The sequence below is a fragment of the Phodopus roborovskii genome, unplaced genomic scaffold (genome assembly GCF_943737965.1).
Source record: "Phodopus roborovskii unplaced genomic scaffold, PHOROB, whole genome shotgun sequence".
NCBI lineage: Eukaryota > Metazoa > Chordata > Mammalia > Rodentia > Cricetidae > Phodopus > Phodopus roborovskii.
This window is the reverse complement of record NW_026126619.1, coordinates 4807679-4823402: the sequence shown is the minus strand read 5'-3', so window position 1 is coordinate 4823402 and position 15724 is coordinate 4807679. Positions and strand designations below refer to the sequence as shown.

Sequence of the window (15724 nt, the reverse complement as noted above, 5' to 3'; positions counted from 1 at the left end):
TTCTAACAAGGCCACTCCTCTGAATAGTATCACTCCCTTTGGGGGCCCTTTTCTTTCAAACCACCACCAATATTCTTCTATTGTTCTGTGCTTCATTTGTTTTTTGAGACAGTTTTTTACTAAACCATAAGTTTGCTGGCAAGGGAGCCCCTGGACATTCTTGTAGCACACTGTGTATGGCTTCTTAAATGCAACTATTATTATTAATTCTTTGAGAATTTCATATAGTATGTTTTAACCATACTTACCCCATCTCCTCCCAAACTTCCCCCAGATCAACCACCATCTTCTCATGTCCTTCCCAAATTAATTCATTTAACTCATTTTGTTTTTTTAATTACCCACCGAGTCCAGTTTATGTTGCCCATATACTCATTGGTGTGGAGCTATCCCCTGGAGAATGGTTGTAAATAAAACTGGCTCTTCCTCTTCCAGAAGTCATGAGCTGTCAGTAGCTCCTCAGTTAAGGGAAGCAGTTCACGGTCTCCCTATTCCATGCTAGACTGTTGACTGGCTTCATTTTGTCTTTCTAAGACGGCCATAACTACTCTGAGTTCATGCGTGCAGTAGCTCTGTCATGTCTAGAAGATGCTGTTTCAGCCCAGTCAATCCCAGACCTCTGGCTCTTACAGTCTTTAACAACAATCTTTCTAGTGATTCTTTTGTGGCCTAGCACTCCACAGACACCAATGCGCTGCACTTTAATTGGTTGTATATTTTGGTGTTAACCATCATCCACGTCATAAAGAAACATTTCTGAGAGCTGAATTAATCTACAAATATAGAGACACAAATTTAGAGGATGTTTTTCTACAATGTCTCTTTAGCAAAATAATAGTAGTTGGTTCTTCTCCAGGGCCTTTGAACTACCCAACCATGGATTCTCAGCCAGAATTACAGTACCAGGCATATGTTTCCACACACAGGCCTTAAATTCAATTAGAAGGTGCTCATCTGACCCATAACATTTGTGCCACCATCGTACCAATGGGCATATCATGCCAGTCAGGTCACTGCCACAGGGTTCACAACTCAGTAAGTCATCCATAGGTAGCTTCCTTTATCCCCTACAGCCCACTTGGCACCTTTTGGTACTGTGAAAACCAGCTAGCAGGAAAGAAGCTTCCTGTTCAACACCAGCTTGGTTTTTCACATTCTGTGACCAAAATTTATTGTACATGGCTTTGGAGTTTTAGGTGGTTGTTGGAGGTTCAAACTCAGATGCTTTTGATTCCATAGCAAATACTTAATCCACTGAATAATCTTCCTTGTCATGGGGTCTTACAAAAACAAAACAAAAAAATTAGAATAGCCATGGAAATAATAACTCAGTTTATGGAGTATTTTGTATTTGAGAAGTTTTAGTAGGAGGATAGTAAGTTTCAGTCTAGCCTGGGCTGTGTAGGGAGAACCTGCCTGAGAACACAGCAAACCACCAAAGGAATGCTTATGTACAAAAATTCTCATATATAATGTGAAGTAGTTAAAATGAGTTTTCTGTGATAATGTTGGAGGACAGGCTTGTCAGTAGAGCATATTAACCACAAAAAGCCATCTGTGTAAGTGGGTAGAAAATCTGGTGATGAAAAAAACAAACATCTTCCACTCTGGTGAACACTTGTGTGAACTGTGCCTTAAAGGGACATATAATGAGCTCTGTGGATGGGACTGAGTCACTGTGTATTTACATGTCATCAGGACTGGTGTAATCTGCCCACTAGGACTCAGGTTAATGCCTCTCCTCTGTTGCTGAGTGGAGATGCACTTGGTAAGCCTTGGTGTCCATTTTAGGCAGGGCGAAGAGCAGGAGACTTGCTTACACTTCCGTTCCCTGCAGCCAGCAAATGTGTCAAGATCATTGGAAGTCGATTAAGTTCTCAAAGGAGAAATATGACAGGGAGCAATGAGGTCATAGTCACGCACTGCACTGCTTAGAAATAGGCTTGAAGGCCATGCGTGTTCAGTTCATTCCTCTGCCGTAAGCAAACAGCACTGATGGATGGATAACTGTCCTCAGAAATATGCTGGCAATGACATAAGCAAGTAAAGCCTCAGCATAGACTTCTATAAATGGCATGCATGTCAGTGTTACAGTGATTTCCCTATACAGAGCACATCTCTATGGTGCTGACCACCTTCCTGCGGAGGTGTGATCAAGAAGGAGAAAGGCACCTGTGCCCACGCCCCAATGGGCATGGTCAGTGCAACAGGTGTGGGCGGGGTGGATATCTCACCACACTTGTAATTTAGAAATTCCATGTCTCCAGGATCTGTAGAAATATCCTGTCTGTTCAAATGGTTTATTGATCCCAAGTCACCATGAATTATTTGATGTTATGTACATAACACAAAAAAGAAAATGCCCTACTTATCAAAGTGGCACACTATTCTAAGTTCACATATGCTCCGAAGCTAAAACTCAGTGTGAAACTTTACACTGGTGAAATGCATTATGGTCCCAGGTTAACAGATGCTGAATTGTCAGGAAGCTGGTGTGCCAAGTGGTCATTGGGATTTTGGTTTTTTAGTGGAGGTCAGAGTTGAGTGGAACAAGAAACAAAAGTATGTATTTGCTTTAGTCCAGTGTTATACAGTATGTTCAGCTTTAAAATTACATTTATTTATTTTGTGTGTGTGTTCATTCATGCATATATATAGTGTGTGGGTGGTGTGTGTGTCCTTGTGCCCTGGCATGCATATAGATGTCAAAAGACAAGTTTTGGGAGCCTCTTCCTCTTTCCATCATATGGTCATGGGAATCCAACTCAGGTCATTGGACAGTGTTTTACTTTGTTGTTATACCACACACTGAAGCAGGTTCCCATTTTACAGATGAACTGATGGAGGCATTAAGATGATAGGAAATGTGCCTGAGTGTGTGTGTGTGTGTGTGTGTGTGTGTGTGTGTGTGTGTGTGTGTGTGTGTGTGATGTCAAGGGTCAGACAGTGTTTCTGCGAGTGCTGTCTTCACTGTCAGGTACTCAAAAGTCACCACTGAGTGCTAGTGTACCAGACCTATGCACTTCCCCCCTAACTCATCTGTACCTGGAAATGTCAGAGAACTGATACTTTTTAATGAAAAAAAAAATCACCTGATATTAATACAGTTCTTGTTAGGACTCTGTTCACAAAGAATGTGGGCAGGAGCAGGGGGGATGAGGCCACAGAGGACAAACACCTGCCCCAGTTACCAAAGAGACAAACAGAAGATGTGAAGCCAGGTCTGACCACCACCCCAAGGGATCCCTTCCTCCTTCATGGAGATGCTCTTAGTAATCGAAGGATCTGTCAAGTCAGCACTTCATAACTTCTCTGTTCATAAATGCCTTCCAGAAGGTTTTCATCTGCACCTTTGACTTATGGTAATTAAATGAACTAATTTGCATTCTTATTTCTCTTTTCAAGTTTGAAGCGACCTCTCCAAGATACTTTTTCCATGAAGCTATTAATTGGGGTGAGAGTAAAATAAAAGGTCAGTGTGGAGAGCTGTTCTTTTGTACGTGGTCTCTGTGGGGATCCCTTCAGGGGGATAGTAAATCAATTCTGAGGGTCTCCATTTACATTGGAGGGCACTGAGTACTGATAATAGTAATCATTTAAGTTCCTGTCCCATACAAATCCAAATGGATTTTTAGAAGTGGCCGAAATTAAACATTTAGGCAAGGCTGACGGCATTGTGACTGGTAAAGCATCAGTGAGTACCAGTAGCTTTTTTTTTTTTTATCCTGAATCAACCTGAATCAATAATCTATTCCTTCATGCCCTGACATCTGAATTTTGCATCAACAGTTTACTATATCCATTAAGGAGAAGACTGGTGGTAACTTAAAATGTGAAGAAACAGAAGCAATTCTTATCACTCTGTCTAAAGTCACAGTGATCCCGTTTTTGATTTAGTTTGCTATTTGCTTTCACGAGCACGAGCAACTTTGTAGATGTATATATATGTTTTAAAAAAGGTATTTATCTAAATATTTAGACAGCCACCCATTGGACTACTTGATCCAAGATACAGTTTAAAGACAGGAGCATCTCTTAAAGAAAATCCAAATTGCTTGTAAGTTAATGAAAAACATTATTTCACCTATATTTTGGTAAAATGTAGTTTTAAGTTAAAACAGTTCATTTTTCCCCCCTCATCTAAAATTTATGTAGAGTGCTGAAGGCTTTGAAATGTATAGAGAAATCCGTGGATGTTTGGGGGGCAAATGACAAGAGGACTTAGTCCTTCTCATGTTTGGTAGACAGTGTTTGTCATTGCAGTTGATGAGTATCTTCACTAACATGACATCTTCCAGACATGTGCTCTTTGCTTTTCCTGTGTTCCTGGGGTCTCTGAGGCTGGGCTTGGCCAGTTGCCCTTGTCCTCTCCTTATCATCAGGACTCATTGTATCAGGACTCAATTTGACTTCTTAAATCCTCAGGAGATGCCTGTGCAATTAAGGAAAATTCATAGCAATTCTCTTCTTCCATTTAATGTAATTTATTTGGGGCAACATTTTCACAAAAAAAAAAAAAAAAAAAAAAAAAAAAAGAAAAGAAAAGAAAAGGTGTATTTTGGGAAGGGGAGACAACCAGAAGTGACTTTTGCTTCTGCCTCAACTTTGTTAAGCACAGGTTCCAAAGACTGAGTCATTTATAGCCAAGTCTCTGTATTAGTGGGCAAACTTCAAATGACGTGTGTCCCCCTTCTCATCAAAGGTGGGAGCTTCCTTTTGACTTCTAGGCTTTGCTTGAGCCCTCCCCGAAGCAAGCAAGGTTTGCATTATTCTTTAACACGGCACTTGCTCCTGGAGAAAGGGCTGGTGGAATACATTCCAAACTCGGTGCAGGGCATCAACTACAGCTTGAGTATTTCTGGTTCTCATCATCTGGGACAGGGATTCCTTACATGGGAACTTGACCTTTCAATTGCTCGAAAGAGGCTAACCTCTCCTCTCAAAGTCCTTTGAGATGTGAAAGCCCGTCTTTCTTGCTTCACAGCACACATAATGAAATGAATAGATAGAGATTTGATGGCTTAATTCTTTTGTACCACAAGGCAAAAGGCCCAGGGTTCTGTTTAAGTTAATAGTGTTACAGTTAGTTCAAGCTAGATCGTGACATATTGTGTTTATAAGAGCCGATCCATGCCAGAAGATAAGTTATTATTTTGTCCCTCAGGTTCTTGTCCTCATGAATGCCTTAACGGGGCTTTCTGTTCTAAGACGGGTACGTGTGACTGTCAAATATTCCAAGCTCTCGGGACAAGGTGCCAGATTGGTAAGTTTCAGGGATGTTTATGAGAGAGTCATGGAAGATGAAAGAGAACATTAAGTCATGATTTGCTTGCAAGTGTTTGTCCTCAGGGATTTGGGACACTAACGTAGAGAGCTCTGTATTTATTTTCCATCAGTTTTAAGTAATTTAGAAACACTGTAAAAGAAAATAGATGTGTATGCTTTCCCTTCCCACAAACCTCTATTTCCTCAGGGATTTTTTTTTCTACTTTCGGTTGCACTAGCCCAATAGGACCAGTTCTCATTTGTGTATCTCTTTTATTTTCACTCGAAGCTTCTCCTCTTTGTATTTAATTAGTTGGATATTTAGTATATAGACTAGAAATAGTACTGAGATTCTTCAGGTATGGGGGGAGTATTTTCTTTTTTAAATATGTTTTTATCCACAGCATCTAAAGCAGGATCTTATGTTAATACTTGTCAATAGGTTTGAACTGAAATTTTAACTGTTTGCAAGACTATATGCTTGGCACAAAGCAGGGTGTATTTGTTAATAATACAGACGTGCTTCTGCAACTGATGGTGCATAATAGATAAGCCGGACTTGAACTTGAGTGCTCTGAGGGAAAGTGCAGTATATAAGATGCACTGGCAGGGAAGGCTGTGTGCATAATGAGCCGGGCTTTGTCTTTTTCTGAGTGGACCAAAGCTGGCCTAAGCTAATGAATTTAGGTAAATGTTTCAAAAAGGAGGGGATACTAAGCTTGATCCTTATCTTTCTGTTTTGCCCAGAGTATACAAAAAGTCATAGCAAACATTACTGCCTTTATGTTGTTATGAAGCGAAGCATTTAAGATAGGAAAACATGAGGGGACCGTGGGATGACTCAGCAGAGAAAAGCCCTTATTGCCAAGCATGAGGATGGGGAGTTGTGTCGCCAGAACCCATATATCCCTACGTAGAGGAGAGAAGCCATTCCACAAGGTGGTCCTCAGACACCTGCTCTTCTGATACAATGTGATCCCATACACACCACACCCACAATAATAATAAGTGACACGGATAAAAATAAAATCCCGAATAGAAGCTTATCCAGAGGAGAGGCATGAACATAATAGATGAAGTTCTTTGATTTAAAATAAATATTTTTGAAATTTCACCAGTTTGAGGTCATCATTTTCCAGATTCCAGGAAACAGAATGACTCATGCTTCCAGCTCCATTTTCCAGGCATTGAATCATGATTTTTTTTTTTTTTTTTGTCATCATTTACTTTTCTCTCTGCATACCACAAAGACATTTTTAAAAAAAAAAAAAAAAAAAAAAAAAAAAGATTTTGGGACTGTGGTATTCTCATGCTGTCCATGATGTTCTGGGAGACTCCATGGTGGCCTTTCTTTTTTGACTCATTTATTTGAGTTGTCAATATCATCATCTTCTTGTATCACTTTCCTTACTACTCCCCCCTTTTTTTCTGGATCCTTCTCTTGGAAACAAAAATTAGGGGAGTTTCTAACATAAGTCTTATCTTCATAGCAACTTGGAGACTGGCTTTTCTTGAAAAAGTTAGGTGGTTTTAAGAGCAGCTCATAGTTTGATGTGATTTGTTTCTTCCTGTTCCATAGATTACCCAAAGGGGTAAAATACTTAGTTTAGTGGAATTACAATTACTTATCCTGGTAGAACATTTTGAGATAGATGTGATTTATTTTACGCTACTAAATATTATTTTATTTCTTTTTAGTCCCAAACATGGGAAGTGGCAGAGATGGGATTTGCAAAACCTGGGGACAATATCACTTTGAGACATTTGATGGAATCTACTATTACTTCCCAGGAAGCTGTTCTTATATATTTGCAAAGGACTGTGGTAATTTGGAGCCTCAGTACACAGTATGGGTAGGTAGTATTCAAATTTAATCAATTTAAAAAATTACCTTTGGGAAATAACATATTTTAAAAGTATTGGACAAATGGTGAGAAATGGACAATAATTATAGATCACATAGGGCTCTACCCTTAATGGAATGTCCAAATTTGTGGTTATATTAGTGTAATTCTATTGAGATGATGACTGGCATATTAGCAATAGGGACTGAATCCATGAAAGAGCATCTTACAGGCTGTGTAGAAACGTGTTTATTACCATAGCAACTCTTGCCAATATCCTTGATGCTTGGGTTTTATTTGGTGATTTGGAAGAGGGTAAAGTCAAATATTAATACTGTTAATATTTTCTCCCTCCTTGCTATTTTGACTCGAGATGCTCATCTGCTTTCATTTTTAGAAAATGCTCCTCTGGGCTAGAGAATATTGCTCACTGGTATGGTAAATTTTTAGCACGCACAAGGTCCTAGTTTGGATCCTTGGCTCCCAAAATAGATAAGTAAATAAAAATATGCAACAAAAGCAACTCTTGGTGTGAAGAAGAAGCCGGTGTTTATGAATTATATCATTGGTAGGTAGATTCATGCTACATGGTAGAGCTCATAGGACTAGCTCTTGGCTTCAGAGTTCCAAAGTCTAATGGATTACTAGGAAATATCTCAAAATTCAGCTCCCAAAGAGCAGTAGCTGAGGTATGGATACCAGGGATCTCCTTTTCCATTTACCAAAGCATCTCAAATCACAACGAGGGGAGTACTGTGCTGTCTCATTTAAAAACTAACTCCTTACAGACACAATATTGAGGCTTGGTGTTTGTTTTCGCTCTGCATCATGTTGTAGTTGTCTGCGTTTCCACTTGCTTGGTAATGCAAGCTTTGCATCTGTGCCCTAGGCCTGCAGTCCTCTAAGGCGGTGAGCTATACTGAGTGTTAAATTTGGGGGCAGTGGGATAAACAGAAAATCTCTTTGGGAAGAGAAGAATGGCTTCTTTTTCATTGTTACTTAGCATTCTGCCCGGACCCTCCCAGAATTCTGGTCTCTTCAACTTCTTTGACCTCTCATTAAAATGTTCTCTTTCATCGTCTCATTCTTTTAACAACAAAGGTGTGAACTAGATAATCTATCTTTTTTTTTTTTTTTTTTGTAACATACTACAGTGCAGAATGCAGAAACCCACTCCCACAGTTAAGGGATGGTTTTCAATGATGGAATTTTCTTTCTAACCAAGAAACATGTTTACTTAAACGCAATCCTTCTTACTGGCTATAAAAGTAGTACACTTCTTTTTTTTTTTATATTTGAAGAAAATGAGTTTAAAACTTACAAGGGCTGTCATTCAAGGGATGCCATTGTTAATGGTTTCATTTTTTTTTTTTTTTAGGATTGTTTCTTTGGATTTTTTTGCAAATTCATAAATTGAGATGATATTGTTTAATTTTCTCTTTTATGTTTTCACTGAGTGTTAAATTAGGAACTTTCCTCTGACAATTGGAGAGGGCTTGTTTGGCTAATGTGAGACTGAGCAAGGACACTTTGGTTTCTTTAGCAAAGCCCCATGTATTGGTATTAGTCAACCTTCCTGTATTTTGTTCTTCAAAGAGGAATACTTCAACAATCTAAATGGGATTGGATGATGGTTCCTGGATATTGAGAATGTTTTAGTCAAATTCCTTCCCCTAGCTTTTGTATTTCTTGTCTTTTTTTGGTTAAGTAGGCTTCTAGGTTTTTCCCATGGTTTTTCTTCAAGCCCCATAATTCCTAGAATTTTACTGCCTCAGAGAAGGTTTCCTTAGCCTGGCATCTAAAATCCTCCTTAAATCTTGACATATATATGTCATGTCTTCTCTTGGCTTAATATTTTTTAATGTGATCCAACACTATATATTTATTTCTATTTAGTTGTACATGTTACTTATTTTCCTGTCATGGAATTTAAATTTAAGGCAAGCAGGTATTTTTTGTCTGTTTTATTAATGGCTATCTTCCTAGAATATGTGTTAGATATATAATAAGTCAATAATTTTGTCACCTACATATTGAATTAATATCTTTAAAATGTCTTATTCTTATTAATTTTCTTATCCTTTTCATGTTTGAAAGTTCTTTTGCATCGGTTTATTTACCTGCTTTTCAGTTGCCTTGTAGTTTTATGATTTATATATATATATTTTGAGTCTTCTGAAACTAATTTTGAGCTAAGGTAAGAGAATTTAACATTCATTGACTCTTTTCTCCTGCTCTTTTTCTACCCTTTTGCTTTGTTTTGCCTTTTCCCCCAGTGAACTGAATTCCTTCTAATGTCTGACGAAATAATTTCTTTATCTTTTAGTTTCTTTCTCTTCTAAAGTATTTGCGAATGAAGAAAATCAATTTTATTTTAAGTGAAGTCATAGTCACTTTGTCAGCATATAAGTAGTACTTGCTATTGAGCGCCATTCAGCATTCTCTCATGACAATCTATCGACACCCTAACAGGGACATAAATGCTACAAATGTGTTTCCTTGTATTGTTTATGATTTTTCTGCCCAACTCCTTTTTTTCCCCCAGCATATATCATATAGATTCAGAGTAGTATCTTTTAACATGTAGAGGTTGAGATGAGCTTACAAATAGCCCGAATAATTTGCATTTTATAAAATTAATTATATTGTTCAGTTTTGAGATAATTATTATTTTTCTCTTAAAAATCCTAAGTGTAAGTGTGGTGCTCACTTTGTAGAGCATCATGGGAGTAGTGATGCTGCGAGTTGTAAAGGTAAACTGTGGCTGCAGTTGCCCATGTGGATCCATGTAGTTGTTTCCCATGCTTGCTTTCTTTTCTCTTTTTCTTCCTTCCAGGTCCATAACAGCCCAAAGTGCCTTGGTTCTGTGTATTCTTGTTATCGTTCAATCAGCTTATTTTTTTCAAACCAAGAGGAAATTAGAATTTATGGTCACGAAATAAAAATGAATGGAATCCGGTAAGATGAGAAAAAAAAAAAATGGTGTATGAAGATGGCACCAAATACTGACTAACACCCTGGATGCCTGAGACTGGAAGCGAAGGGCGGACAGTGGGAGTAGAGGATGTATTATTTGGTCGAATTTGGCAGTAGTGTCACAGAGACATCTCACCTTCAGTGTACTGCCACCCACCATGCAGCTAGGAATCTAGCTGCTCCACATCCTGGTGTGTAGGATGCACGTGGATTTGCAATGGTGGTCCTGGGATTGTTCTCCTCAGGGCATCATCAAGAACTAACTTTATGTACTTTAGTTCTGATTACTTTTGGCCTGTTCAGTATTTTCTCTTTCCCTTCATAGAACATTTTGCAAAAAATTGACTTTCTCTTGGAAAGGATTCTGGAAGTCCTCCCAAGTCTGTGAGAATGAGTCTTGGGTGTCACTTGAGAGTTTCCATTGAAGCTTTGACAAAGACTCAGAGCCAGTAAATAACTGTCCTTGTTGATAGTTCAGAGCAGCCACTGTGGCCTCCTGCCTGCCAAAAACATGACCTGAGAGTTGTGGGGAAGGGGATGTTTATGTCAGGCAGAGATTTTGTACAGTTAAAAACTGGGAATCCTGAGGAATAATTTCCCTTCCAATCTAAATAATTATAAAGACATCAGGCTTAAAACATTTCCAGGCTGAGCTATGCCAGAGAAAGTAAATAGTGAAACGGAGCAGATTTATCCATCATTCAGAACTCTCTGTTGGGTGTGTGAACTGTAGGATTCCTTCCAGTGTAGTACACTGATGATGTTTTTCCTCTGTGTAGACTCAGCCAGGGGCAGGAACACTGTAAGAAGGTGGGCCTCAGAGAACTTCATGTTAGTCCTGAAACCAGGAGCAGCCCTTACCCAGTTTGGAGGTTCTTTGATTTTTAATGGCCTTGTCTCTTGGTACAAGGTCTTGCCATACATTTCTTGTGACCTGGAGCTTGCTATGCAACCCAGCAGGAATCCTCTTTTATCTAAGCCACCCGAGTGTTGGGGAAATAAGCATGGACCACAGGGCCCAGATTTCTGGGCTTATTGTTTTCTTATCACTTTCTGTTATTTTCTTTAAGCAAAGTTGGAGTTTGTTTTTAAAGTTTTAAGTTTTAGTACAGATTTAGGTAAAGATATTAGCATAGATCCGAGTATTCTTGTCTGCTTACTTTTTACATTTCCAGTTATAAAAGAAAACCAAACCCCCACACAACTTGCATAGTATGTCTTAGGTGATTGCAGTCTATTCTCCTTCTGCTAATCCCATCCTCATCAACACCCTTCTGTGTCATAAACATCAAGGTCATCACAGATACCCATTGTTCTCTTAAAAAAACATATGCAATTAAATTTACAGGGAAAGAGAGCTGACAGAGATGACGGACACATAACCACAGCAAAATCCCCCTCACCAGAGCTGCTCCTCCCACAATTTAACATCCTATTAGTGTAAAATATGCTTAAAAATATGATCCATTATCTTGAAATACAGACTTTTAAAAACATGTAAATTCAAACAAGTAATATCTTCATTGTTTCATACTGATTTTTTCTATGAAAACTTTAAGTTTAGTTTTTAATCAACATTTTTTGTGAGCTAGTCTTTTATTCTCTAATTATAATTCATTATTTCTCTTTGCTTATAATCATTTTCTATAAATATCTATATGCAAAAAAAGCTTTGTGTAAGTGGTAAGAGATTATTTATAGTGTTTCTTTGGGAATTATCTCCTAGTCTGCTTATTTTTGCAGTTTTTGTTGGACAGAGCCATACTCTTTCTAGAGCAGAAATTACTAATTTGAAATTTTGAGAGAAAGGTATAACTACATCTATTAACCACCTATCCTGCATCATGTTTTATAAATTTATTTTGATATGACTACCTTAATAAAAGTGAGCTTCTCAAATTTATTTTATGGTTAGGAGTTGTTCTTACTGCACCATTTATAAACAGAAGGAGGACAGTGTTCTTTGGTTTTCAAAGTGACTCATTATGTTCTTGCAATGTCCACTTGGTTAGCTCTTTTTGGTTGGGAGTAGAATGAAATATAATCAGAACTCAAGGACATCTGCATGTTTTGACTATTGCTTGTCTGTCCTTTGGAACTGTTGAGCAGAATTTAGGTCATCTTTAGCTGTCTGGATAAAAAGTATTTTTGAATCCTCATTCTATCAACTTGTTAGAGCTAGTTTCCACCTTGAAAAGATTATATGTAATTTTCAGATGTATATTTCTGGCTTCTGAAACACTACTAAGTTGTCAGTATTAACTCTACATCAGTGGCATCTTCCTTGTCTTTCAATTTAAATATTAAACTTGTTAAATAGAATGTTGAAATTTCCCATTGAATGCAACTTGGGGCGGTGGAGGGGGTACCCCTGTTTAGTTCATTCAATAACTCCATGTAAAAATTCTGGATTTTTCTTGAGAATATGGCATGAATAACTAACTGTACCTTGGTCATGGTTCTGTCTTCCAGGTTATCTCTGCCTCAGACCATCGGCCAGGTGTACATTGAGAAGCTAGCTGACTATATTCTGGTGAAAAGTACCTTTGGCTTTTCCTTGGCTTGGGATGGAATATCAGGAATTTACCTCAAACTGTCTGAGGAGCACAGGGGGAAATCCTGTGGCTTGTGTTCAAACTATAATGGCATTCAGTCAGATGACTTTGTGATCCAGGAAGGTAAGAAGCTGGAGCACAAGAAAGGGGTGAGCATTTAGAGTCCTCTTCCTTTGGCTAACAACAGTTAGTAGCCAGAAGACTTGAGTGATGGCAAAAATCCCTGGCTACCATTTGTCTACTTTGGTGATTTCAAGTGGAGGTCAAGTTGGGAAACATTGTCTGGTTACTTAACAACATTTGTTAAGTTGAAATGTAGCACTTGCTCACATAGATGTGTTAACTGAGTATTCAGTTTGTATCAGGAGTTTTAGGGATACACACACACACACACGCACACGCACACGCACACGCACACACACACACACACACACACACACACACACACACACACACACACTGCCATGGGGACTTGGGAGCTGCAGGGAACAAAATGTGGAATTCCCCATTCTTGGAGTTCATATTCTAGTGATTTAAACCTTTTGGCTTGAATCTGTTTAGTTCAGGAGAAAAACTATTTTATATTCAGTCTTGACAGTAATAAATGAAAACGACTGTCAAATGATAGTCTGTAAGATGGTAAAATGACTCTCTGGTCACCTGTTGAGTCTAAGGCATGGAACTCACCTTGGTGAGTCATTAGTAACAGAGTCTGTTACTGTGTGGAGACAACTGAGGATTAAGAGAACACAGGCCACAACCATGACTCAGGTCTACCCACATAAAGAGGCTACATAAAAAAGAACATTGTCCTTAGTACCACTAGACCTGACCTTGTACCTTGCTTCTACTCTTAAATACTTATGAGAGTGGAGCACTGAATCTGTCCATTGCTATAAAAGAGGAGCACGGTAATTCAGGATTTACAGAGTAACCGGTGATAATAAAAATATACTTTACTCTTTGTCATAATGTTTAATATGAGCTTATAGCAACATTATTCCTAACTCCCTATCATCTTGTCAAGTGCTTAATATTTTCTTAATTTTAAAACAAAGTCACATCCTCTAGTATAACACAGCTTTCAGCTGATGCTGTTAGAGTTGAATTAGATGTTATTACTTGTGGATAACAATTACTTTTTAAACAATTGCCTTTAAACCAAAATTTGCTACATAACATTGTTTTGTATTACAAAGTTAGTCATATATATATATATATATATATATATGTATATATATATATTACTTTAATGGGTATTAAAAGAAAATTCTAGAGTGTGTATTCTGTAAGTCAGAATGGGATAAAAATTCTGCTTTGCTGTTATTACCTTTTATGATTTTCTGATTTTATTGATGTGATGGTATGCATTTCACAGAGTGGCAAGGATTAAATGAGACAATTTCTACAAACATGGATTTCCCAGCATTCTATTCTGTAGCTGGAAGGCTTTTCTGGGTCCTGCCCTGTCTTGTGGCCACTTATAAAATAATTACTCAGAGGCTACATATTGACTAGGATTGTTTGGCTGATGGCTCAGGCTTATTGCTAACTAGCTCTTACATTTAAATCAATCCATTTTAATTAATCTATGTATCACCACATGGCCATGGTGTTACCTAATTTTCTATATGTCTTGCTAACTTGGCAGCTTGCTGGCTTCTCCTGATTCTGCCTTTTTTCTCTATCTCTGCTTGGATTTCCTGCCTAGCTATATTCTGCCCTGTCATAAGACAAAACAGCTTTATTCATCAACCAATAAATGCAATACATCTTCACAGTGTATAGAAGGACATCCTTCATCATTACTCAACCCATTTTATTTACTTTGTTTGTCTCTAGGTATCCCACAGGAGTAGAAATATGTCTTTATCAATGCAAACAGTTTACTCACACTACACAGATACGTTATCAGGGCTAGTTCACCAAGAACTAGATTAGAGAGCCTGGCTCCATTGGGTCAGTTTCCTCATATGCAGAATAGAAAGAATGAAGTTCTCAGTGCCTCCCAGTCTGTGACTAATGAGAGATGTAAATGGAAGTGCAGAGGCAGCTGTGAGTACAATATAAATGTACAGTATCAGGAGCACTGGGAAATGGTAACTTTGACCCATTGGGGACTGGGAATGAAAAGGCTTACAACTTTGGAATCTTGAGACTATGTTAGGAAGGAGTATGTGGGACTAATACAAAATCAGTCAAATAGAAGTTATTGATTAGTTTCTCTCCTCTATCAAAGTTTCATGAAAAGCACAATAAGCAGTCCAGTTCTTAGTGTGGGAATTGGATGAGGTTGCTTTGAACGACTTCTACCAGGACATTTAGGGAGCTTGGCGTGGGGGTGAAGATGGAAGCGAGCACCTGTTCTTGTTCAGGACAGGAAGATGGGCTAGGCATCCCTCTGCAGAGTAGCACACTCAGGAGCTCTGGGGTAGATAGTGGTTTTTGGCAGTGAAGTAAGTGAAGGCAGCAAGCAAAAGCCTGTTAGGTGATAAGCAGTGAAGACTGGCAAAAAGGAACTGAATTAGGGCTGAGACTTGAGTGACTGTGGGGGAAGCCCAAAGACTAGCAATTAGCCCTCCACAGTCTGGTACACAGCAAAAGGCACACTTATTAAAGGAATCTCATTTAAAATAACTAGTAGGGTTGTAAAACAAGTCTACTTTTCAATTTCTTCCAGATTGTAAAACTACAAGGCAATTTCCAGAGGTGAGCGTGTCTTCTTTGGCTCTAGTGTTCGCTTGAAACTCAGCTTAAGCTTTGCTGATCAGATCAAGAGTTTCGTAGTTTGATGGGATACTATTGAATATGCAGATTCCCAAGAGTAATTAAAACTGCCCTTTTCTTTGCATTCCTACTTATCTTTCAAAGGCGACTTCACAAAGAAATGAGACTTTAGAATTTCTGTGCAAGGAGGAAGGATTTATTTTGTCATCTAGTTGAGAATTCCTTTTTCCCTGGTCATGTCTTGGTCTTGCTTCACAACAACACAAAAGTCCTGGTTTAATCTCATTTCCACGACTTGGAAATTAATATTTCTTTTTCACTATCAAAGGTGTCCTGACGGGCTCAGTGAATTATTCT

At 38.4% G+C, this 15724-nt stretch overlaps 1 protein-coding gene across 1 annotated transcript in view; it reads left to right on the top strand.

Moving 5' to 3' along the window:
- The window catches only part of Otogl (otogelin like), a 133614-nt gene that overhangs the window by 16416 nt on the left and 101474 nt on the right, over positions 1 to 15724 (top strand). The window contains exons 5-9 of the mRNA XM_051206415.1: positions 3406 to 3472; positions 5165 to 5263; positions 6964 to 7118; positions 9946 to 10067; positions 12558 to 12763. Of these exons, the coding sequence (XP_051062372.1) occupies positions 3406 to 3472; positions 5165 to 5263; positions 6964 to 7118; positions 9946 to 10067; positions 12558 to 12763 (649 nt within the window). The remainder of the gene's footprint in view (positions 1 to 3405; positions 3473 to 5164; positions 5264 to 6963; positions 7119 to 9945; positions 10068 to 12557; positions 12764 to 15724) is intronic.